This window comes from Callospermophilus lateralis, chromosome 17 (genome assembly GCF_048772815.1).
Source record: "Callospermophilus lateralis isolate mCalLat2 chromosome 17, mCalLat2.hap1, whole genome shotgun sequence".
NCBI lineage: Eukaryota > Metazoa > Chordata > Mammalia > Rodentia > Sciuridae > Callospermophilus > Callospermophilus lateralis.
The window spans coordinates 70,215,995-70,241,985 of record NC_135321.1 but is presented as its reverse complement, the minus strand read 5'-3'; the positions used below and the strand labels follow the sequence as shown (position 1 = coordinate 70,241,985).

The 25,991-nt window shown below is 44.7% G+C and overlaps 1 protein-coding gene across 1 annotated transcript in view; it reads left to right on the top strand.

Annotated features, from left to right (window-relative positions):
* Positions 1–405: 405 nt before the first annotated feature.
* The window catches only part of Cdc14b (cell division cycle 14B), a 52,486-nt gene continuing 26,900 nt past the window's right edge, over positions 406–25,991 (top strand). Inside the window, exons 1-7 of the mRNA XM_076837277.2 lie at positions 406–567; positions 1,897–1,987; positions 2,730–2,805; positions 5,272–5,364; positions 17,281–17,357; positions 21,788–21,854; positions 25,027–25,089. Coding sequence (XP_076693392.2) covers positions 519–567; positions 1,897–1,987; positions 2,730–2,805; positions 5,272–5,364; positions 17,281–17,357; positions 21,788–21,854; positions 25,027–25,089 — 516 coding nt within the window. The 5' untranslated portion in view covers positions 406–518. The remainder of the gene's footprint in view (positions 568–1,896; positions 1,988–2,729; positions 2,806–5,271; positions 5,365–17,280; positions 17,358–21,787; positions 21,855–25,026; positions 25,090–25,991) is intronic.

Sequence of the window (25,991 nt, the reverse complement as noted above, 5' to 3'; positions counted from 1 at the left end):
CATGGCTGCGCAAGGGTGTTAAGCCTGCCCGGGGCAGCGGGGGGTGTCTTGGCTGCCCACGGGGGCTCTCCGCGTGCACGCCGGGACCCTCCCCGCCTGGGCGCCTGCGGCTGCAGCGCCCCCTGGCTGCAGGGCGGGCGGCCGAGGGTGGCGGACAGGCCCGGTCTGGAGCCCCGCAGTCCCCGCGCCGCGCCCTGGTGCCCTCCGAGTCCTCCTGGGCCTGCCCGCTCCGGCCCGCGGCCTCTGACGCCGCTGCGCGCCGCAGGTACCCGCTGTCTGTCCCGCGCCTCGCCGCCCGCCCTCGGGGACCTCGGGGACCTGGGGACCCAGTTCTGCACTTCCGGGTTGGCCCGCGCCTGTCTGTCATCCTGGGGCACAGCTCAGTGCTGTGCTGGGCGCGGCCCTTTAAACTTTCTGTTTTTAAACTTGGGGGTGTGGTCGCAGCTCCACCTCTCCTCTCTGCTGGCTGTCCTGACCCTCGGGTCCCTCTGTCCCCGCCCTCCAGATGCCCCAGCGTTATGAGTCGCCCGGGCGCGGGGTCTGCTCTGGTGGCCGAGGTGATCCAAGGTGAGGCGGGGGTGGGGGTCCCCCGCTCTGGGACTGAGGTGACACTAGGGTAGGCATCTGGGCGCAGGGCTCGCTGGTGGCCGAGGTGACAGTGGGCCGGCGGGAGGGTGCCCCTACTTCGGAGGTACGGGCCGTGCCCACGAGCCCTGCACTCCCTGGCACCCTTGAGCTTCGGGAGGTGGGCGTCCGGGGCAGACCCCAGGGTCCGGCTTGGCGAAGCCTCCCAGGTGGACAGGCCCGTGTCCTCCCTGCCCCGCAGCCACCTCCATGTCCTGAGCGTGGTTCTGGGTGCTGTGCGGGATCAGAGGTCGCTGGTGGTTGGAAAGCAGTGAGCCTGTCACCCGCTGCAGTGTCCGCGGCTGCCAGGAATGTGGAGTTGAGTTTATGAGGAAATAAATGTAGCAGTTGGCGTGAGTTGAATCGCAGACCAGGAAAAAAAAAAAAAGTTTACCACTGGGGAAAGGATGCCAGCTGGCGCCCTGTTTCTTGTCTGAAAGTAACACACGCTTTGAAGGCTGCCTTCATTTTTGCCACGTTTTGAGTGTAAGTATCCCCTAGCACGACTGGAGTTACTACCGTGTGCAGAGGACTTTGAGGACTTAGGCCACCTCTTTTTGGGTTGGGGGGAGAAGGGTGAAGCTTCTGAACATGAACATTGGTGCCCCATACCCGCTTATCTGCAGTTAGGAAGCACAAGTTCATCTGTCTCATTATGCAGAAACCTCTCATTTCTTGTGTTTTAATGAATATTAATTTGTCTTATTGTTTAAAAAACACAAAGTAGTGATTCCAAATTAAAACAAAACAAAACAAAACAAAAAAACAGCAATCCCTGCCAACAGTTGGGTAAACATATGGTTTGTTTGGTTGTTTTCTGCTAGCTGCGAACAGTAATTTTGAAAGCATTCTTACAAAATAGTTTCTTACCGAAATGACTTTCCAGATGGCTGGAAGCTTGAGCTGAAGCTAGTAGTAAAGCACCAAATGTATGCTGTGCAGTCTTTGTTGAAATGTCTTAGTCCAGGGGAACTAAAGTTTCAGTGTGAGAGGTTCCTTCAGAAGTCACACCTTATCACTAGATGTGATGTCACTACTGATGAAACTTAGGTTTAAAGGCAATTTTTCCTTTAAAAATTTTGCTTATTCTTATCCATCCACAGTCAGAATATTTTGAAATTATCTTTTGCCACCACTACCATCTGAAACATGCATGGAAAAAAATAAGACTCTGACTTCATCCGAGGAACAGTTGCACCATGCTATAGGAAACTTTTAAAATTTTATTTTAAATAACTTGAAGGAAGGAACATTGCAATTTTTCCATTTCAGATCGCCTTTGTTTTGCCATTCTCTACAGCAGACCAAAGAGTGCATCAAATGAACATTATTTCAGCATAGATAATGAACTTGAATATGAGAAGTAAGTATTGCTTTTAAAAAGATCGTAACTTTTTTTTTTTTTTTTAAACAATCTAAAGGTATGTTTATTAAGAGCAAAGCCCTGGAAACTCACAAAACTGTTGGTTGCTCATTGCAAGATGCTTTAAAAAAAAAAAACCAGTAATGAAATAGACCTTTAAGGAGGGAAATGAAAGGCCTTTCCTATATTTAAACCTGTAGATTCAGTATTTAATAGTTTGCACTGCAATGAAACATAGTGTATACTAAGTTAAACACGGGTTTCTCCAGTAGAAAATAGGAATAGAAGAACAACTTGCTTATTTTGGAAGGCATTTTCATGTTAATTGAGGTTTCAGGGAGGTTGTGACACCTGTTGCTTGTGTGTGTGTGTGTGTGTGTGTGTGTGTGTGTGTGTGTGTTTTTACTTTGTTGGGGATGGAGCACCAGGGCCTCAAGTGTGCCAGGCAGGTGCTCAATCCAGCACTGAGTCACCCCCCCCCCCCCACAGCCCCCTGGTTGCTTATTTTCAGTAGGCATCGCTTACCGGAACTTTCCTACCACTAGTAGGGGTGCTTTGAATTGTGTGACCTGATCAGTTGGTTTGGTGGATGTGCTCTGGTCCTTAATGTGATCTTATACACACACACACACACACAAAAAAAAAAAAAAAAAAAAAAGAAAAGAAAAAAAGAAAGAAAAAAGGCACTTGTATTCAGAGTATTTAGAATATACATACATGTTTTTATTTTTTATTTTTAAAGCTTCTACGCAGATTTCGGACCACTCAATCTGGCAATGGTTTACAGATATTGTTCCAAGATAAATAAGAAACTCAAGGTAAAGTCTTTTTTGTTTAAGATTGACCTGAGTAATCATTGTTAATTTAATCTTGGGAAAGAAAAGTAAGGACAGATTTTTTTTTTTTTTAAGGTTTTAAAAAAATTCGTAGAGGTTTGAAAGCATTCTTTCCCTTTAAGAATACCATTTCTTACTGAAATGACTTTTTTTTTAGGATGTCACTGTAGTGGTGTTTAGGACAAACATTTGTTTGTCTTGTAAAGTCATAGTCCTTATATTTATTTTCTAGAGTTTTGTTGCAACAGTTAAAATTTGGGCCAGCTGATTCTGACTTGGGTTGCTGATGCTCAAATACTTGAAAAGTCAAAGTGGAGGTTGGTTAATTCAGTAAGACTCTACTGTCTGACTTAATGGCATGAGAAATTCTTTCCGGGCTTTAAGGTCATTGTTCTTTCTTTATTGTGAAGAGGGATTGCTAGCAAACTAACAGGAAAAACGGGCTCTGCTATCTCTCCTGTCTTAGAATCCCCATTATATAGTACTAGTTATGACTCTTCTCTTTGACCTTGTATACTTTATGATTGAGGGGGGCAAAGACAAACAGCTTATCACTGAAGATTATTTCTCTTGGCTTAAACTTTGACCTCATTCATTTAGAAACTTTGAATTATTGGTCAGGCACAATTGGAAAGGTTTATGGTACCACTTGCAAGCAGTAACGCATTAGTTTACTGAATATTGTCAAATAGAAAATTCTGCATTTGGGAAGCAGGTCCTTTTTAAAGAGTTGTTCAGTGGATTGTCTACCAGGCAACTTTACAAATTTTTTCACTTTCAAATTTTAATTTGCCTTAATTAAAAATTTTTGAGTAAGGAACCCCCCCTCCCCCCAAGCATCACCTTGTATTCCTCCTGGGCTCCTGTAAATAGGAATGTGAACATGAATGGCTTTGTGTACACGTGTCCCCTCCCTTCTTTTCACTTGCCAGTGGCAGATATTTTGTTTCCCACAGGGCTGGGAAGCTAAAAATAATTCCTTTTATTTGCCCCTTCTTGTATTTCTTTGCTTTAATTTTGAAAGAGTCGCTACTATGCTTAGCTGTCTCTGGACTCTTATCCTTTGGTTTGGGTCAACCAAAACCAATCTCAATTTTTTTAAAAAGTAATTTAATTTAATGTGAAGATTGTCCTGTTGTGCTACTAGATGGCTGATGGTTGGTTGGGTTGGTTGGGGATTGAACCCTGGGCTGCTCTGCTACTGAGCTACCTCCCCAGCACTTATTTTAAATTTTGAGACAGAGTCTTGCTAAGTTGCTGAGGCTGGTCTTGAACTTTTGATCCTCTTGTCTTTGCCTCCCAAATGGTTGGGATTGCAGGCATGTGCCACAGCCAGGGCTTTGTTTTTTTAATTATTATATATATATAATTTTTTTAAATCAACTTGTGTGTCCTACTCTATGTAAACTGTAAAGGAAACTGTGTATGCATTCATCAAGAAAGCGCAGAATATGGAAACACTGGAAAATGGACGTAGAGAAGCTGGGCCAGACACACTCAGCTGAATGTGTCCCTTTCCCTGCTTCCCCCGTGTCTTTTCCTCGCAGCAGTGAGGTGCAGCTAGGAAGTGCTCCTTTCACCTCTGGCTTCCGTTTCTCTCTGTATTAGACTCTGTGTTAGAGTAGGATGTGCATGCTGGGGTGCAGTGCATGCAGACTGCGGGTGTGCAGCTCTGCACATTTGCAGACTGAATTCTTTGGGCAAGTATCTTGAGCAGCAGATCCAGGACAAAGTTAGCAGCCCCAGAAGAGCCCACCGGAGCCCCCTCCACGGCCCCTCCCAGGATTCCACTCTTTGGATTCTAGGCGGCGTGGAGTATTTTTGCATTGTTTTGTAAACTCTTGTATTTTTTTTGTGTGTGTGGTGCTGGGGATTGAACCCAGGGCCTTGTGCATGGGAGGCAAGCACTCTGCCAGCGGAGCTACAGCCCCAGCCTCTACCCTTGTGTTTTAACATAGTGGTGCTTGGATAACTTGAAATAGTGAACAGGAAAGAGAAGTTGTGTTGCAGAGGTGCCGTCTCCTTTGTTGTTGCTTTTTATTCTTTGAGATGTTTGCTTACACACTCACACACATGACCAGTTGTGGACAATGTGGAGACCAGTGGCTGAACATTACAGCTTGGGAACGCCCAGCACTGTGAGTGGCAGTGGCATTCAGCATTGAGCACAGTCCTGACGGCCCTGCAGGTCCTCTTAGAAATGAGCTAGCGGTGGTCTGTCAGCCTGTATCAGGACGGTCTCTGTCCCTTTAGCCTCATGTTCATCCATGCTTCAGAACATGCTCTTCGTGGGAAGGTACCTGGTATCTTTGGGTATCAGTGTTGGTCTTTCCCACGGCCTTGCTAAAGTGTGTGCTTCTCTGGTGAGATTGTGAATTTGTGTTATCATGAAGTGAAGTTTTAGAAAACTCAAAAAGGAAATGCTAACAACTATTTATTTTCACGCAGTCCATTACAATGATAAGGAAGAAAATTATTCATTTTACTGGCTCTGATCAGAGAAAACAAGCTAATGCTGCTTTCCTTGTTGGATGTTATATGGTAAGTACTTCACTAGTTTCCTGACCTATTCGTAAAAACGTATACTTTGGTGGTTCTTTAAATCTCGGGGTGGAATTTCGAAGTAAGTGTTCTGTCTTGGTTTGTTTCTAAAGGGAACATATTTTGCTTTTTATAAACCAACCAGCTGGGCCAGGGTTGTGGCTCAGTGGTAGAGCGCTTGCCTGTTCAATCACCAGCACCACATTAAAAACAAACAAAAAAAACCCAAAATAAACAAAACAGAGGTATTAAAAAAAAACAAAAAACAACTGACCAGCTGAAGGAGACGGTGCTTAGGTGGGGGTGGGGAGCCTATGGAGAGTTTTCTTAAAAATAAAACAGAATAATGGATAAATGTTGGAAACGAGTAACTGCTTTTCGAATCTTACTGCTCTTCTCCTTGCCTCCGGGGTGCTAGGAACTGAGCCCAGGCCCCAGGCATCCCAAGCAGGCACCCACCAATCCATCCACCACTCAGCAGCGCTTCCAGCCCTCTGCTGTAGCTTTTTTTAAACTACTAGTGGGGAGAAAAATAACCTCTTGGCATAGTTATGGACAATTTCTTGTCATGTTTGTTCCCAGCTTGGTGTGACTTTGACTGTTCATGGTTGTGTCTTGGCACACAAAAGCTTTTTTTTTTAATGATTAATGTGTTCGTATTTAGAAATCCTTCAGGATTTTGCACTTTCGGTTGGTTCTGGATGATGGTTAGGACAGCGCCAGGGTGAGCTGGTTAGGAATGCACTCCAGTTTGCTCACCCCAGCTCTGCTCAGAGCCCAGCCAGAGGATCACAAGCCTTTGAAGCCCTCCCCTGGAGAAAGGAGGAGGTTGGAGCAGCCATGATGGTCTCCTAGGAGCAGGAGAGAAGCTCCCGAGAAAAGGAGACTTCTTATGGTGGAGGAGGAGTGTCAGGTGTGAGGTGGCTGGCCTGGAAGGTAGAGCACCCGAGCCATCAGTGAAGCTTTGACTGGTCAAAGTCCATGAGTCCTCTATTGAAGCCTGGTAGAGTCAGTGATGATCCCTATGAATTCGCCTGCAGCTCCGCTGACCTTTGCTGCCGTCGTGGAGGAATTTTACAGATGGTAAAGATTTTTCACAGTCAGCTTGCCTGGTGTCATTGAGACCAAAAACCCAGAGGAAGAATCATTAGGAAGAAAATACTCCAAATGGACTGTCCACTTCATCCTTCTCTAAACTCCGGGCTTCTGTAGGGATCATGGTTTGTTCATCTTTTTATATGTAAAAAGACTTGACAGGGAGTGGGGAGAGGATGTCCTGTGTGTCCTTTTGGGCATAAAGCATTCATACTTTATTATTTATCTTAAAACAAAAGAGGTTGGGCTTCATGAAGCTTTAAATATGGACAGTCATGCCCGGCCTCCGTTAGCCCTTCTGTCGGTCGGAGGGTCGGGTGCGCTGTGTGTTAGATTCCTTTGTCTTAAGTGCCTTTCAAAGTTTTGCCCTTTTCGTGGCCTGGTAAGTGGCTTTCCTAGTTCACCCATCTGGCGGGGGAATCTTTGGTAATTGAAAGCAGAATGAAGCCAAAATTCTTCTGCACCTCTGTGAAAAGAGTAGGAACTCAAAGAGGTTTTTTTCCTCTACAAAAGAATAAGTGTGCCCTATTGTTTTGTGAAATGGGGAACTTGCCTCTATTCTATGGATATGCCACTGACTGCTTCCTAGCTAGATTTTGGGGTCCCAGTGCTTAGCCTTCTCATGCCAAACTAAAGGTGAGATTGTAAGTGGAAATGGAAATGCTTTGTAAAGCAAATTCATGATTAAAATACAGTTTGTAAATTTTGAAATTCTGTTTTTGTAAAAAGTAATATCATGCCCAAAAACCTATATTTGCACCCTTGAGAATTTTAGGAACAGCCTTTATATTTTATAGAAGCAGGACATATGTATGCAGTCATGTACATGCATGTTATAGGTTTTGTGTTTATAAGCAGTTTATTGCCTGCTTCTTTTTTTAGTCAGTGATCTGTTCTTTTGTATTAGTTCATATTTTATCATCTTTATGCCCAGATTGTATTGGTGTTTTCCATGTTGGCCTCAAACGTCCAAATGATCTAATCTGCAACCACAAGCATGAGGCTCAGTGCCTTTGCCGTCTCTTCTTGATAGGATCCTTTTATTTTTTTCTTTTTTAAATACCAGGGATTGAATCTAGGGGCATTTAAGCCACATGCCGAGCCCCTTTCATTTTAATTTTTAAAAGAATTTAAACTTTACTTTTTCTTCATTTGTTTTTATGTGGTGCTGAGGATGGAACCCAGGGCCTCACCCGTGCCAGTCAAGCACTCCACCACTGAGCTACAACCCAGCCCTGCCCCCTTTATTTTTTATGTTGAGACAGGGTCTTGCTAGGTTCCTTAGAGTCCTGCTAAGTTGCTGAGGCTCACCTTGATTTTGAGATCCTCCTGCCTCAGCCTCCTGAGCTGCTGCTGTTACAGACGTGTGCCACCACGCCTGGCACAATCACTTCTTGATGGCACTGACTTATCGACGGGGCCAGCCCTGGCATCTGGTAGAATGGTCTCTTTGCTTTTTGAGTTTCACTGTTTTTTTCCATGTGGTTTCTTTTAACTCCACAAAGCTACTCCGTTCTGTGTATTTCTTGTGTACTGGAAGTTAAAACAGAGGCTTATCCATTAATAGTAAAAGTTGCACAACATCAGAAAACATGAAATACTTGCATCACTATTCACAACGCTGAAAATGACCACTGCGTTGTGGGTAACCATCCAGCCCCTCAGTGAGTGCCTTTCTCCTGTGACTCACAGCCCCCTACAGGTGGGTTTGGGCATCGTCATATCAGCTCTCAGTCTAGTGTTTTAAACAGCAGTTTATAAAACAATGATGCTTTGGCCAGCGACGGGCCGTGGCCGCAGGTTGCAGGGCTCAGTGATGTCTTGGACGAGTGTGTCGGCACACCCTGTGATGTTTGCACAGTGGTGCAATCACCTGAAGGTGACCCTCAGACCTCATCCCGGGGGTGAGCTGTGCCCCCTGCGCAAGCTGTGCCCCCTGCGCTTGCCCACACCAGGCTCCCCCGGGGCTCGGTGTGTGTTCCTCTCGTCCTTTGTTGACTCCCTGGCTTTCTTTTAAGGGAGTCAAGCTTTCCTTCCTCCAGTTGGACTGTTGGTCCCCTACCAAGTGTCCAAATGAACAGGCCGAGTGAACGGTCATTCCCCTCTAATTGCCAGTTTTCAAAGGAAGGAGTTTTGATTGCTGCAGAACAAGAATTTTATGACCTGTTTTAAAATAATCTAAACAAAGGCTCGATGGGTTTTGAACACATCTGCTAAACATTTTTTAAAATGCACAAGAAGGGGCTGGGGCTGTGGCTCAGCGGTAGCGCACTTGCCTGGCATGCATGAGGCACTGGGTTTGATTCTCAGCACCGCATATAAACAAACAAACAAACAAATAAATAAATAAAGGTCGATCAACAACATATATATATATATATATATATATATATATATATATTTTTTTTTTTAAGATGTGCAAGGAAACATCTCATTAGCTTTTGGGGATTTGGGAATTTTCTAAATGAATGTGCATCTTTGCTGGGTGGGATTAAACAGTGAGTTTCATGTCCATGAGTTCAGCCAACTGCACATCAGAAAATACCTATTTTAAAATTGCATCTGAAAGGGCTAAGGATGTGGCTCAGTGGGAGAGTGCATGCCTGGCCAGAAGGAGTCCCTGGGTTCTAGCCCATTGAGACGTGTGCTCCGCACACAGAAGCTCTTCTTTTCACTATTCCCTGGATCATAGACTGCAGTAACTATTTAGGTAGCATTTGTGTTGTTTTAGGTGCTGAAAGAAGAGGATGTGCATGGGCTGTATGCAAATACCATGCCTTTTGATATAAGGTTATTTATTTATTTTTTTAATTGAGGGAAGTTCTGGGACCAGTCCTAAGGATCAAGGGAGAGTTGCATGATCTTTTGGTTGGCTAAGCTAATGATAGATATACTTAACCACATTTGTATTTAGGAATCAAAATTTTGTTGTTGTTGTTTCGGCAGCCATTCAAGAACTGAAGTGATTTAAAAATCACTTCAAGAATTTTTTAAAAAATGAAGCATATATCAGTTACATTAACTTTAAATTGGTACATCATAGATAATTGTCACTTTATCACAAAGTTTTAGATGTGTATTTTTTAATGGAGGTGGTGTGCTGGGTCTAGTAGTAGGTAGAAACAACGATTTCTAGTTGCAAAAAAACATTTGAGGGGCTGGTGGTGTCGCTCAGTGGTAGATCATGTGCTACCTGCCATGCCTAGGGCCCTGGGTTCAGTCCCCAGCACTGGGAAGAAAGAGTGTGTGTGTGTGTGTGTGTGTGTGTGTGTGTGTGTGTGTGAGAGGGGGGGGGGAGGGGTTGGTTGATTTGAAAAGACTGAGTATTGGTAGATGGCATTTAGTGATTTAGGTTCAGACTGAACTGACTTCAGAGAATTCATGTTTTCCTGCTGTGCATCATTACTGAGCTCTTCTACAGATTAATTGTGCATTTGAGGGCTAGTCTGAAAAATTAACCACCATTTCTAACATTTTTCTGTGTGTAAAGTAAATGCAGAGCATTCTGAGTAAAAAATATATGACATAAGCAAACTATTGGCATATAGCTTGCCAATTTGTTGTTGTCTAGTATTTGAGAGATAACTTTGGCAGAGGAATTATGGTAGTAACATGTACGTTTCCCTGGTCAAGTTTTATCACTATATATATTTTTTTAAAGTTTTCAGTAGTTTTTATAGCTTTGGAATGACTTGCCGTGTAAACATTTATAGGGATAATGATGATACTAATTAAATTGTAAGAGGATGTTAACTCCGCAGTCTGCAAGTGGAATCCCAGATGGCATTGACTTTGAGATCACCTCAGCAGACAGGCGCTCAGGGACCTCATCATTATTCATTGATCATTGTTTGAACCTATGGTCCAATTTTTAAGCGATTTAATTACTTTGGACTTAAAATTGTGGGTGCTGGGGTTAAGGTGGCTGCAGGGGGCGTGGGGAGCCCAGGGGAAGGAGGGGAGCTCAGGAAGCCTGAGGTCAAAATTCAGTTCAGCAGATAGGTCCCCCACACCCATCGGGGGCAGCTGAGACCAGAGGGTTAACCGGGTGGGGCACCCAGGGCTTGGCAGATGTCATCTCTGCAGACCTCCTTCCTGGTGACGGTGAAAGGCAGGCAGGGAAGGTCGCCACCGGGCCACTGGACCCAGCTGCCACTGAGAAGCAGAGGCTGCCCCGGAAGAGGCCCGGGTGTAGGCAGCGGCAGCCGCACTGTTACCTTACTGTCCCTTCTCACCTCCAGCTGCCCTGTGCGTGCTGGGCGCTCGGAGAGGTGGCTCTAGGCATTTTGATCCTTGGCTGCAGGTGTGACAAGGCTCAGGACTTCAGGATTCCTGCTTGTTTCAGTGGGATTTCTTGTCTGTAATAAGGCAGCGGCAAAATGCCCGTGAGGAACAGCCCTGAGCAGCCCTTGACGGGAAGGCCACAGCCTGCCCTCTGCGCCTGACTCATGGGGATTCCCACCCGCCCAAGTTTCAAAATCCGGAGAGCTCATAAAAAAGAAAATCAAGATCTTTACTTTGTTTCAAAAAAATGTCCCCATTCCTCAAAACAGTGTATCCCATGTGCTCTTGTACCCGGGGCAGTGCACACACTTTATTAGCTGTGTCCTGCCTCTGTGGACCTGCGCCTGCCACTTCAGACTCGCAGTTTCCTTTTTCGTACTTTGAGGATCATTCCACCAACCCACCAACCCATAGTATGCCTGTATAAATAAAAGTAGTTTGAGGGCTGGGGTTGGGGCTTGGTGGTAGAGCGCTTGCCCAGCATGTGGGAGGCACTAGGTTTGATTCTCAGCACCACATATAAATAAACAAGTAAAATAAAGATCCAGCAACAACTAATAAAAAATTTTTAAAAAGTAATTTGAAAAGTTAAAAAAATTTGAAAGGTAAGGTCATCTGATTAACTTTGGGGGGGGTGGTGGCTAGAAATTCTTGAACCTAGGGGCGCTTAACCACTGAGTCACATCCCCAGCCCTTTTTATTTTGGGACAAGGTCTTACTAAGTTCAAGGCTAGCCTTGAACTTTCTAGCCTCCTGCCTCCTTAGGATTACAGATGTGCCTCACCACGCCCAGCTCCATCTGATTTTTTTAAATGTAGATGGACACAATTCCTTCCTTCCTTCCTTCATGGTGCTGAGGATTGAAACCAGTGCCTCAGTGTGTGAGGCAAACGCCCTCCACTGAGCTGCAACCCCAGCCCCTCCATCTGAGTACTTTAAACTGTGGTTTAGGGTGTTTCCCTTGCCCCTATTTGTGCAGGAGCTGTGGGAGTGTTTTACTTTTATCGTGTGGTTTCTCAAGTGCTCTTCCCCCCCCCCCTCACTTTTTTTCTTCCAGCCGTTCAGTGTAGACTTCCACTGACTCACCAACCTTCTGTGATGACGTGGAAAGTGGTTTTTTTTTTGGGGTTTTTTTTTTTTTGTTTTTTTAAGATCAATCAAATTCTTGGCATGGGAAAGACTGTGTCATTTGGCTGATGTGAAAATAGTTTTAAGGATTTTAAATGCTGCAAACATTGTGACATTTATCCACAGAGATATTTGGAAGTAGCCCACTGGCTTCTCAGGCTGTGTTTGGTGTTGGGGTTTCATATCTTTTGTCTTTAACTCTGGGTGTGACGAGCTGTGTGATGTTTTGGTTTTAAGCTGTACCAGAGGAACTCTGGGAATGTAGATAGAGCTTTAAATGTCATCTACAGGAATAGAGATAAGAAGCCCAGGCCCAACTGGGTTTTTATTACTCGGGGCCTTGCTCTTCCAGGGTGAACTGATGAAGGGTGGAGTTGTGGTCCTTGTCCTCAACCAGTGATTGCATCTGTCCAATGTCAAGTGAGCAGAGCTTTGAAACACGGGCCAGAGGTTCTCTCAGGAGCTCTGGGGCTTGCAAACCATGGTTTTAAAAAGGGAGGTGATGGAAAGTTCTAGAAATGCTTCCCCCACTTTTTGGGTGAAGAGTTGGAGTCTCATTCTGTGGCCCAGGCTGGCCTTGAACTCCTGGACTCAACCTCTGAGCAGCTGGGGCTCTAGGCGTGTGCCACCACAACCAGCTAGCTGTGGTTTTATTCAGCAAAAAAGAACCTTGTTCCATGACTTGGAAGAACACTGCTGGCTTCTATCTTAAGTACTTTCTGCACAGCATTTGGTTCTTCCTGTAGGACTGCTGTTTGCACCTCATTGTAGGCCCATGTAGCCGCGTCTCTGTGCCTGTCACTTCTGCAGGCTGACAGGGGCGCTTCTCGCTCCTCGTGGGGTGAGCTGCTCTGTCACCTGCCGCCAGCAGACTCCCCACACACAGGGCACACAGCAGGGTCAGACAGCAGTACAGTTCCCTTGTGCTTCCTCTGGTCAAGCTTCCCAGGAATGGCTTCGCCTGCCTGGGTCTGATTCTGGATCTCTCCCCGGCTGCAGTTACCTAAAGGGTCCACTTCTAAGGTGGCTCATTCACAAGCCTGGCAAGGTAGTGCCAAGTGTTGGGCACAGGAGTGTCCTCCCAGAGTGACATTCCTGCCCAGTGAGGGATCCAAGTGAGCGAAAGGCATACGTCAGACTGTGGTTCTGCAGGAGGCTGCGTCTTGCCCCCGTCCACCCAGGGCCCACTGGGGGAGGGGACTGCACGAGGTAGAAGCACTGGGGTCTTCCTGGCTGTCCTGGAAGCCGCTGCCACAGCTGTCACTCTCTTGGTCACCCTTTGTTGCTCTGTGGTGCCCAGCAGTGCTGTGGGATTGGGGTGTGCACTCTGCATACTTAACTTCTGATGAGACGCCAAAAGAATTTGAAAAAGGCCTGGTGTCCAAACTGCTAGGACAGTTTCCTAATCTGAGATTTTGTGTTACCCTAGGAAGCATTTAGTAGGGTTCTTTTAACATATGCATTTAGAATAATTTCACTTGGGAAAGCCTTTTGAATCAGGAAGATGAGTAGGCAAGCAGAAAAGCAGAAATTTTGTTAACAGATACTCCTTTGCTAGTTCTGTAAGTGGATTTAGTCTAAATCTGCAGGTTTCGTTTAGTTTATCTCATTGTACCTTATGGGTGTCATTCCCCAACACGGGTTTTATTTTGGGGGGAGGTGTTTACTGGTGTTTGACTCAGGTGTGCTCTGCCTACCTGCTGAGCTACATCCCTGACCCTTTTTCTTCTTTTATTTTGAGATGGGATCTTGCTAAGTTGCTTAAGAGTGGCCTTGAAGACTTATGATTCTCTTGCCTCTGCCTCCCACGTGGTTGGGATTACAGACATGCACCACCATGCCCAACCCCAAGTGGATTTGAAAATTATAGTTTTTCAAAGTTCATCAGTAAGAATTTAGGTTCCCATCATGGGAAAAAATATTACATTGTCCTTGTGTTCTTTGAATTTGTGTTCTAAGACTAGCTCACAGTTAGTTAATATATGAGAGATGATTTTTGTTTTGAAAGTTACAAGGAGATTGTATCCCATTGCAGTTTTGGTAATTAAAGCCAAGAACCACAGTTTTGAGTAGGAAGGATTATGTTAAATTGGTGCTTAATGTAAACTTACATAATTTGAGAGAAGGTCTTAGAAACATAGGAAAATTCTGAAGGGTTTCTCTGGATCCCATTGGGTATATTTAGGTATGTATACATCATGTACCTAACCCTGTTTTCACCGTGATTGGCTTTAAGGTGTGTGTGTGTTTTCTAGAGTTTTATATATTTGTTTGGGTAATTCCACTGTAGAATGAAAAGCGTTTTTAGCACGATAGAACCCAGTGTTTTGATTTCTTTCCTGTGATTGTTTATCACCAGTTTTATGACCCTCCATTCAGGCGTTTGCATGTTGGTGTGATCGCGGTGATGAGTAGCTGTGAACAGCACTCTCCTGTATCCAGAAACAGGGGGAGGGTTTCTTTTCTGTCCAGGCAGCTGTGAAGTTATCAGAGAATAACTCTCCATCGTTGATTAATTGTCCAGCTAAGGACCTGGGTGGGGCTTCCCAAGATGCTGCTGGCGTCAGAAGCCTCCCCGACACTCACATCTGCTCCCACATATCCAGTGAGGGTCATTTTGCACCAAGGACAAGAATACTGGGTCGCTACTATAGTTTGGACCTGGAGTGTCCCCCAGAGGCCATGTGTTGAAGTCTTGGTCCCAGCCTGTGCTGTTAGGAGGCAGGGTAGACTAGGAGAAAGTTAAGTCTCAGGGGGCACATCCTTGAAATCCCTGTGGTGCCTGATGGGACCAGTCCTTCCTTTCCTCTCATTTTGCTTCCTGGCCACCATGAGGTGAACAGGCTTCTTGTACTAGTTGCTTCCCCGTGACATCTGCCTGCTACAGGCTAGAGCAACAGGGACAAGCAGCCATGGACTGAAACCTCTCAGACTCTGAGCCAAAGAAAACCTTCCTGATTTATAAGTTGATTAGCTCCTGCGTTTTCTCACAGTGATAGAAAGCTGACTAACACAGTTAACACAGTTGGAACAAACGCTGACAGGTTTATTTTCCAGGAACAAGTGAGAGCTCCATGGCCTCTCCTGCGATGGCCCAAAATAGACATCCCTGGGGGTCCACAGGAAGTTGGCATTTGTGAAGAGCCCCTCCATCACATGAGAGCACATTCTGTAGTTTCCTAAGGATCACCGGTGACATTCACGTAAAACCCAGCACTATTATTGAAGTGCCAGCTCTCATCTCCTTCAGTATCGCCACCTCGAGGGCAGGTACTGGGGCAGTGACAACTGCTGTGTTTGGCGGCAGCTTGATGATAACCAGACTTTAATGTAAAGTCCTTTTTGTGCAAGTTCACTGAGGAGGGCATGTCCCGGGTTCTGTCCTTTGGTGTTGAGTGGACAGTGCAGTTTGGCACTGTGTGTTTAGAACCCTCTGCCATTAGCCAAAGCTCTCTGTCTCTGGAGACCTGCTTTAGTGACTTTCCTCTGTCCAGCTGCCACTGCCTTTTTTTGGGTGTGTTTTTGGAGGAGATTTAATTTAGATCGTTTTCAAGAAATAATTGTAGGCCATTTTTCTGAATGAATAATGATAAAATAGTCAGTCCATGGATTGCTGAAAAGTGGAGAGTAAGTAACGGATGTACAGATAGGTTCATAGGATCATGGGTGATGTCCTTGAGGTTGGTTCATGATAAATGACACTCTGCTGAGTCAGTGTTGTAACTTGGAAATTTGTTTGATATTACATAAGATTGAACAAAGCACTCCTTTATTCTTGGAATTGATCTCCTGTTAGTCATTTTGTGGGTTCGTATGCTGCTCTAGATAGATATTAGACTATCCTGTCCATTTGCTAATGATTGGGAGAACGTTTCTTTTATGAGTGTGTGAGTATGGGTATGTGTGTGAGTGTGTGAGTGTGTGGCAGGCATTGGGGCGGCAAACCCAGGGCCTCGTGCATGTGGGCCAGTGCTCCACCGAGTCTGTAGCCACAGCCCCACTGATAAAATGCCGTCTGTAATCTGTCAACTCTTGTGAGTAGTTTTAAGATATCCCTAGATCTTGCCAGCTCTTAGATTTCTAAAATAATAATTCTTCTAATCAAACAGTATTTTCGTATTTTATTTCAACATTTTATGAAGTAGTTTAGACTTTCTACCTATTATAAGTGAATTTCAGTTTACCTATGTGAACAGTACATCAGAGTTTGTATATAATGCCTAAATTGGAAGCTAAAAAGAAACCAGCAGATACGGAATGCTTATAATTTGTAGAAACAGTTGACATGTGTAGGGTAAGCAGGAGATATAAAAAAGGTTTAAATTGGCTTTTTTAGTGGTTTCTTTTTCACTTTTTTTTTTTTGGTGCTGGTGATGAACACCAGGGCCTGGGAATGCCAAGCACAAACTCTGTGAGTCACAGCCCCAACCTGGTGACCTTTTTTTGTTTTGATGAGTGAAATGTAAACTGCATCTTCCAAGTCATCTGGAATTTAATCTAATTTTGATAATGATATAGTGCCAAATCTAATGCATATGTGTCTTTGTCCCCCACATGTGACTTGAAATGCCTTCAGTAAGGGTGTGATGTCCCAGGAAGGCTCAGTGGGGTCCTGGAGATGACATTCAGATGGCGGGGTTTCTAGAACAAACCTATAACTTGTAAGAAGGAGCAGTAGGAGAGAATTAGAATAGTAAAATCCTTTAGCAACACTGGAAACAAAAAGACATTGGAACAATGTAAAATACTGAGAGAAAAGCACTACAGACCAGAAATCCTGTACGTTGTCCAGCAATAAATGTCAAAGCCGAAAAATTGGAGTTATAGGAAATGCAAGGAACGCCACAAAGGTCAAATGCTAAGGCATACACTGGAGTGCTCTGTCACATGAAAACCGACCCGTGACATAGTTCCAAAGACAAAAGAGGCAAATGGGAGTTTGTATAATACTGGATCAGCATCTAAATGGAAAGGGCCCATCAAAAATCTTTGTCCTGGGCCGAGGTTCAGTGGTAGAGCCTTGCCTGCTCAGTCCCCAGCTTAAGTCCCCAGCCCTGCAAAACTAAGTAAAGGCGTGGTCTGCTTTGGTGGCTCCTCCTTTGACACCTGCCCCTCCCCTCTCTCCATGGGTCCCTTCTGTGGATGGGGGTGCAGTGAAACCCTCATTCTGTCATTAAAATGGCGCACTCACTGGCACCCAAGGTCCATATGAAGAGTTCTCAAAGTCCCAAGCCCTCTAGGGCGCAGATTGAAACAGATGAGGAATTCCCAGACGGGCACCGGTGGCTCAGGTTCCCCAGGAAGTCTGAGAACGCAGCTCAGCCTGTGGCCAGGATTTGTGCACAGCTTTGCCGCTGTGTGTCTTCGCTGAGAAGTAAATTGCCTTTTTCTTCTCTTTTTCAAATGTAGGTTATATATTTGGGGAGAACTCCGGAAGATGCCTATAGAATATTAATCTTTGGCGATACATCCTATATCCCTTTCAGGTAAATATAAGAATGATGGGTGGATTTGGTCACTCAGACCCTTTAGGAATCTCTGGGTGGTGGTTTCTGAAAGCAGAAGACCTGGTGGGTAGCATCATAGGGTGGGTGCAGGAGACACAGCCGACCCAGGGTCTCTGCAGTGACACTGTTGATATTTTGTACATTATCTCAGTGACATCCCCACCCAGTGATCAAAACCCAAAGAGTTCAAGGTTCCCGTCACTGCAGGGTGTGCCTGGAAGTGCTTGGGTGGAGGAGGAGCCAGGTCTCCTCTTGCCTTGATGGAAAGAGGCTTTGTGATCAGCTGAGGCCCTGAGGTGACAGTGCTCAGCCTTAACCCTGGCAGGTGGCTCCTGAGGAGTTGAGCAAGGCGATGAGACTCCCCGTGACCAGGAGTCGACTCTGTGGGGCTCAGGCGGACGATGGCAGGGTCTTTTCATAAACCACTGACATCCTCACCTCAAACTTACCATGAGCTTGTCCTAAAGGTATTTTAAAGAAAAGTTGTTCTTTTTCTTTAATAAAATTGAATTGTATAAATTTCTCTACTCATTTATCAAGTTGCTTGATTTAGCTAGAAAATCTAGAGCCCTGTATGTGCTTAACGAGTAGTCAGTGTGTGAAATAACTTTGCTTGTTGCACACTTGATTGAGCCCATGGTTGCCTTGTTCTTCCATCCACAGATTAGTCGGTTGTTGTGGAGTATTATGCAACCTTGAAGGCCTTTAAACAAAAATCTAAAGTTATGAATCTGATGTTCTTGGGGCTGAGCCTTGGATTGGGTCTCTCTAGCGACAGGCAGTTTCCTCCAGGAACTCTGTGGATGGCCCATGGACTTGACTCCGTGAGGGAGACTTTAGGGACAGTCTTCAGAATCCAGTAGTGCATTGGATGGAAGACTGTATTAGTAATTGAGCAAATTAGAAGACATGGTTTGAACCCTCTGTCCCCAGAGTGTGCCATTCATCTTCTCAGCCCATAATAAATCAGCAGCCATGTGTTTCAAAAAAAAAAAAAAAAAAGAAAAGAAAGAAAGAAATGCTGTATTTGTGGTTCCCGAGTCACAGGGCTTGGGTCACCCTGTTGATAGTTTTCCCCAGTTTACAGCATGAGGACATTTGAATAAACACAGGTTTACATAATCTTAAGCAAGGAATTGTGACACACTGTTGATGTGAGGAGGGGTCTGTGTTCATACACCCCTGAGAACAATAAATGTTGTCCACTGCTATTTCTGTGTGTAAAATCATTGAAATTTGGCACTGAGAAATGAAACCAGTCGTTTCTGGTGTAGGATCACCAGCCAGAAATTCTCAAAACAACCAGACTTAGCTGGAAGCCATTCAGCTTTGTGAAATTGGAATCTCTTTAGACAAAGATAGCCAGAAAACTTGATTCACTTTCTCAAAGTGTGGTCTGTGTAGTGACCCCAATCTGTGAGCTTTCTGTCACCACCCTGTGCTGAGATAAATAAATTGAGAGTTAGATTTTAGAGACATTTATAGTAATTTAGTAATTTTAGATCTGTGAAAATAAGTAATGGAAGTTTATACATATATATAAATTAGTTTTTTTAAACCCTTCCATTTTTCTAATAATTCATGTTTATACATATATATGTATATATATTTAGTTGTTGATGGACCTTTATTTTATTTTCTATGTCGTGCTGGGAATCGAACCCAGTGCCTCACACATGCTAGGCAAGTGCTCTACCACTGAGCCACAACCCTAGTAATTCATTTTGATAAACTAAGATCACTACATCATTGTGGGTATGTAATAGGTTATTTATATTTTACATTTATTATACTTTGCAAAAGGAGCAGCCTATAATGGACTTAAAATATTAAAATGTGGTGCTTCACCCCATTTTACTGTTCTGTAGGCCAGTTTGGATTAAGCCTGATAATACTTTGAAAGAGATTAGATCATTTTTATCTTTGCCACTTGAAGGGTAAAGGCTCAGTGTAACAAAGTATGGATAACAACAGCTTTTGCAAGAGTAGCATTCTTTTACATCAAATAAATTTAATGTTCAGAAGCAATATTTAAATTTAATTGAACCTGTCTCTTTAACCACTGAGTTTAAAGTGTGCTTCCTTATGTGATTTCTATTGCAATAAAATTCATCTAAGTAAGAAAATAGTGGGCACTGTTTGTGTTTTCTGGTTTCCTCAGGTGCTCCTGTTCCTTGGTGTCCTTGGTACCCCTCTGGGCTCCTGAGCTGGTGTGTGTGGTAGGGCTGGCACCCAGGGCCTGTACCCCCTTGGCAAGTGCTCTACCACTGAGCCACGGGCCAGGGTTTCCTTTCTCTTCTTGGGCTCTGCCTTCTTTTCTGGAGAGATGTGTAGGAGGCTGTCTGTCCGGAGCTCTCCTGGGGACATCAGGCAGATGGGCTTGGGCTCTGCTCTGCTGCTACCTGGTCCATATACAGCTTTTAAAAACATTCATCCTAAGTGCTCAGCACAGCCCAGTTCTGTGTGGTCTTGAACTACTGCAGGATACAGAAGGCCGCCCCCGCCCCAGGTGCCCTCCTGCTGCCCCTGTCACCTCCCAAGTAGCCTTGGCTGTTCCTTCTGTCACCACCAGCTTTGCTTCCCTTGAACTTCAGTATCTGGAATCCTTGGTCTGTCTCCTGGGAAGCTGGAGGCTGGCCTTTCAAAGGCATCCTGTCGGAGGTGTCACAGGTCTGTCCCCGTGCCATGGTTTGTCTTTTGTTCCTTCTTGTGTGTGTGGTTGTGGGGATCGACCCAGGACCGAGGCAAGTGCTCTACCACAGCCCTGCACCCCCAGCCCTGTCTCCTGTTATTCTTGGATGGTTTGGGGGTCATTTGCAGTTTTTAGTCCTGATTTGAAAGCTGGTATTTTTTTTTTTTTTTTTGAGAGAGGGGGAGAGAGAGAGAGAATTTTCATATTTATTTTTTAGTTATCAGCGGACACAACATCTTTGTTTGTATGTGGTGCTGAGGATTGAACCCGGGCTGCACGCATGCCAGGCGAGCGCGCTACCGCTTGAGCCACATCCCCAGCCCTAGAAAGCTGGCATTTTTTAAGCTAGTATTTGGTGTTGCTTTGCCGTTTCTGAACAGTCCCCTCCTTTGTGGATCGCATCTGTTTTCCCGAGTTTGATAGATGATGTTGACAAGAGCTGCCTGCCAGGCTCAAGTCCAGGTTCAGAGCTACTCTTCTGCCTGTTTGAAGAAGGCCTCTTGCTTGGGTGGGAGGAGACGAGGGAGGCGCCAGTTCAGTAATAACCAGTTCAATAATAGAATATTTTAACTGAAAAAGATGTGCTTTCTTTCCCTTACTGTTAGTTTAATATTGCTTCAATCAATAGTCCCTTAAGGTTTGGAGAAGAACTAAGAGTTAATGTGTAGGTTGGGTGAATTACACCCTCTGTAATTCCAGCTACTCTAGAGGCTGAGACAGGAGATCACAAGTTTGAGGCCAGCTTTAGCAACTTAGCAAGATCCTGTCTCAATATAAAAAGGGCTTGGAAGGTAGCTCTGTGCTATAGAGAGCCTGGGTTCAGTCCCCAATATTGTGGGGGTGGGAGGGATTCAGTTTAATTTTTCAGGTATTTGTGTGAAAACCCAGCCAAGGTGAGCAATGAATGATGCCCTGTGGGCAGCCTGGTTCCACCTGGGGCCCAGGTGAGAGCTATTCCAGTAGGCCTGGTGTTCGGCATACCTAGAATGATCACAATTAAATTCTCACCTTGCCTAATTTCAAAAGATTTTATCCTTTAACAGCTCAGGGTAACTAAAAAGCAAGCAAGTAGGAGGGTAGCTTATTTTCTTGGGTAAAATCTTAGCTGATGTGAAGAGATTTGTGGTCAGATCACAGCCGTGTGTCTGTGTGGTGGTCGGACGGAGTTGTCTTGTCAGCTGTTGTGAGCACTTTTCCAAGGGTGGAGTGTTTCCACCCAAGGGAGTGGGTGCCTTTGTCCCTGTGGTCTTATTGTCCCTTCAGAGTCAGAAGAAGCTTTCCAGTTAAATTGTTAAAAGTCTGAACATAATGATGGCAACAAAGTGCTTGCAAGTTTTCACTGATTTTTTCAGATACTACCTTGACTTCTCAGTGTGTCTTTCTACTTGGAGACACATGCACAGACACAAGTGCGTATTTGGATACACATACACATATGATCTGGCATGCAAACGCAATCTTTTCTGATAATAATTTGATAAGGTATTTTCCAGTTCTAAGAAAAAATACTCAGATGCCCCGCTCTTTTGTGAGGAGGAGGAGATGTTTCTTGTCTAAATTCAAGAATGAACTCAGGTCTTAAACCAAAAACCACCCAGAGAGGTCACTAGAACAGTCAAACGTATTTGATTTTAAATCCTGGACAGCTTTGTTTTGAGGTAGGTTTGCTGTGGAAAGTCCACTGAGTCAATGTATTTCCATTCTTTCGGAATTCCAGAGATGCTGCCTATGGAAGCTGCAATTTCTACATTACTCTTCTCGACTGTTTTCATGCGGTGAAGAAGGTAAGTGACTCGGAAGTGCTCCCAGGGCTGTGCTAGAAGTGAGGACAGCTCAAGGGTCACCCAGCTTTCTTCCCCAAAGATCCACCTGCTGGAATTTTTTGCAGGATGTGTCCCATGTCAGAGGCATTCCATTTTCCAGCTCACATCAGAATGGCACCAACCGGGAGAGTTTGTGCTGAGTGCTGCTATGCATGAGGGCAGGGGTGCAGCTCAGCATTAGAGCATTTGCCAGGCAGGTACAAGCAAGGCCCTGGGTTTGATCCCCAGCAGCCCCAGAACAACAGAGCAGGGGGCGGGGCAGGGGATGGAAAGGATATAAAGAGATAGTTTAAGAACTAGGTCCTAGATCCAGAATTCGTTTTGAGCAAGTTGTAATTTGAAAGAAACATTAAGTAAATAGATGACCAGTTCCAAATTCTCTTTTATTTGTGTGTTTTATGTGTCTGATTCTCACAAATACTACTTTACAAACGTACGTCTATAATACAGTAACTGAAACACAGATTTTGCTTTTCCAGGTGTTCAGTTTTCGGTTCAGCATAGGAATTTGGTTACTCAACTAGTTAAAGACTATGTAAAACTAAGTGGGTCACTGTTACTTCATCAAAATGGTTTTCAGGGCGGATATGGGGAGTTCAGTGGAAGAGCATTCACTCAGCCTGTGGGAGGCCCTGGGTTCAGTCCTCAGCACCCCAAAGCCCAAACAAAAGACAACCGCTCTCCCAAACTGTTTCAGATAACTTGTGTATTAGGCCCTGTGTGTCTGTGTCCAGGGGACAAGGTCAGATCACACCTCAGGCCTGCTTATTGGCTGGGGGCAGCACAGGCACTGGATCAGTAGCTGCAGACAGAAGAAGCTTCCACCAGAAGTTCAAGTTCTGTGGCGGCTTTTCCGAGGCCAGAGGAGCCAGGGTTTGCTTCCTGGTGTAATGAAACAGACTTTCTGGGAATCTGGGCAGAAATTGTGTCTTTAAAGGAGACTAACTGGCCTAAAACCCAGAGTCTGACCTGGGACTCCTTTTCCTGGACTGGGCAGTGACACGTGGGTGTGATCCTGGATTTTAGTCCAGTGACTGGGCAGGTGGAGTTCTTTGTGTAGGCGCCACCAGCCCTGAGACAGCTCCCGGGACCCGGGGCCTCAGCCTAGGCGGGTGTTGGCCCAGGGGAAGGGGACATATGGAGGTTGAGGGACGACAGCTGCAGATGACAACTTCTCGCTCTGGTTGTGGTCCCTGCCAGCTGGGCCCAGAAATGGCTAACGTAGCAGCCACATCACCTTCAAGAGGAAGGAAGGGAACGGTCGAGGGCCTGGGACCCATCCACTCTGACACCGACACCGGCGCAGTTCATTGTTGTTTACTGACTTGGGGGTTGTGTTCCTTGTTTGATCTGTGTTACACCTGAGCCCAGTTAGCTCTGTGCTAGGTCGAAGATTCCCTTTTTACACAATATTTGGTTTTATTCGAGGGCTCACAGGTCTGAGTTTCAATTTAAACATTTTTCGTGTGTGACTGGTTTTGAGGGCTACTGTATATATGAAATATCATTGTGATTGTGCTTTGATTTTAGTGCTGCTTCTTGTAGGATGACCTTATAAAATTTAAAGGAAGGGACTGGGGAAGGACCTCGTGGTAGAGTGCCTGCCTGGCCCATGTGGAACCCTGGGTTTGATCCCTAGCAGCACCAAAAAAGAAAAATTCAAAGACAAATAAGAATTGCAAGTAAACTACATTAGGAGAGGGCGGTGCTGGGGGTCGAACCAGGGCCTTGTGTGTACCAACCACTGAGCTTCCCCCCCAGCCCGTAAACCACATTTGACTGTGTCATTCTGTAGGAAAATCTCCAAATATCATGAAGTACATTAAATATATAAATGTCTTAAATTCAAGGAGGGAAAAGTCATCATGGATTTGGTCTTGTACCACTTGCCCTTGATTCCATTTTCCATGATCAGTAGCAATTGAAAATATTAAATGGAAAATTCCAGAATTAAATAATGCCTAAATTTCAAATAACTTTTAGTACAGTATATTATAATTGCTCTATTTTATTCTGGGTTATTGCTAAACTTTTATTGTGCCTGATTTATAAATGAAGCTTCATCATAGGTACGTTTGTATAAGAAAAAGCACAGCATACTTAGGGCTCATTGATTTTGCACCCACTGGGAGTCTTGGGGGACATAGTTCCTGCAGATTACGAGGAGGGAGTGCTGTAACTCTGTTTTATAAAACAAGGACTTTTTGGTGGTTGTTCTAGCCTCCTTATTTTACATTGATATTTCTGAAGACAGGGTTTCCAGGAGTCATCCCTTTTGCGCCGGTTGCCGTGGTGTTCAAGAATTCTAGCTCCTGTCCTGTGTGGCTCAGCCATCAATGAGCTGGGCGAACATGCTCTGCGTATCTTGCTTAATGTCCTCTCCTGCTGTGACTCAGCAAGGTCACAGGATAGGACAGAAAAGTTTCTTATGAAAAGAATACTTTTTTTTTTCCTTAAAACTTTGAATTTTTGTGTTACATCTGGGCTGTTTTAAGTATAGGGAACATTGGTCTCTAATAAGACTTTTTTTTTTTTTTTTTTTTTAGAGAGAGAATTTTAATATTTATTTTTTAGTTTTCAGTGGACACAACATCTTTGTTTGTATGTGGTGCTGAGGATCGAACCCGGGCCGCACGCATGCCAGGCGAGCACGCTACCGCTTGAGCCACATCCCCAGCCCTCTAATAAGACTTTAAGAATTTTCAAGTGAAGGTGTTGATGGAATGTGTGGGCTCTGTTTGGGGTGGAGCGGCCCATGGTTTCTTTCCTCTTTAGTAGCTACTTAGACCTTTGGGTCGAGCATTGTGTTTTTGCTCTCAACGTCCTAATCTTCCACCATGGTGGGGTTGAGCTAATAAGTTGGTTAGGATTACTTTACAGGTAGGATTATTTCACTGTGTAGGGATAGGATCTTTGGTGAATGGAAATATAGACACAAAATTTCCTTAAACGTTGTCATGAGTCATTTCCAGATAGTGGAAGCATTGGAAAGGCATGTCCCCACTTTGTTTGAAAACTGTTCAGTGGACAGTAATCCAAATGTAATAATGCTTTTCTGGGATACCTCTTTGTTATTAGGAAATTGTTTCCTTATTTGCATCTTTGTTCTTAAAAGCTTTATTTTGGATTTTAGGCAATGCAGTATGGCTTCTTAAATTTCAACACATTTGACCTTGAGGAGTACGAACACTACGAAGTAAGTTTTCAAGAATAATGTTTTCAGCCCCCTTCGCTCTAGGGTGCTATAAATGACAAACAGAGATATTTAAGGTGCATAATGTTTGCACAGTAGATGATTACCACAAGGTAATCAGCACAGCCATCACTCCCAGTTGGCTTCTTGTGTGTTGGTGAGAACACTCGGGGCTGTGCTCGGCACATTCTCCCATCATATAGTACCTGCTTCGCCAGATCTGCAGAACTTACTCATCTCACTACCTGAAGCCCATGCTCTGACGAGAAACCCCATTTCCCCCACTGTTTTCAACTCTGTTCACCTGTGGTATTTGTAGAAGTAAGCAAAAATCTTATGTTTTGAAAAAAATTCAGAATGGTTTGTATGTGTAGGCTAGCCCTTCATGCCTTCCCCCTTACCGTCTCTCTAGCCCTAGTTCACAGGGCTATGGCGGGCTGGAGTTAGTGGTTGCAGCGTGGAGGAGAGTGCGCCTGTGCATTTTTTGTAATATTAAGTTAAAAAAATGTTGACATTGTCTACTCCCATAGACTGATAGAGCGAGACAAAGTTCATGAAGCCCTTGGCATAGGGTGTGAGGAGGTGAGTGGTCACTTCCCATCTAGTGACCTCTGAGAAATGTCATTTTTGTTTGTATTAAGTCAGGACACTTGTCTCGAAATCATAGGAAGCAAACACTAGTGGCTTAAGAGAGCAGAGATATTTTACTGGATCCCATCAATTAAAAACACAGGAGTAAGGTCGGGCGCTGTGGTAATTTCCTGTAATTCCAGCAGCTCAAGAGGCTGAGGCAAGAGGACTTCAAGTTCAAAGCCAGCCTCAGCAACTTAGTGAGATGCTAAGCAACTCAGTGAGACCCTGTCTCTAAATAAAATACAAAATAGGGCTGGGGGTGTGGCTCAGTG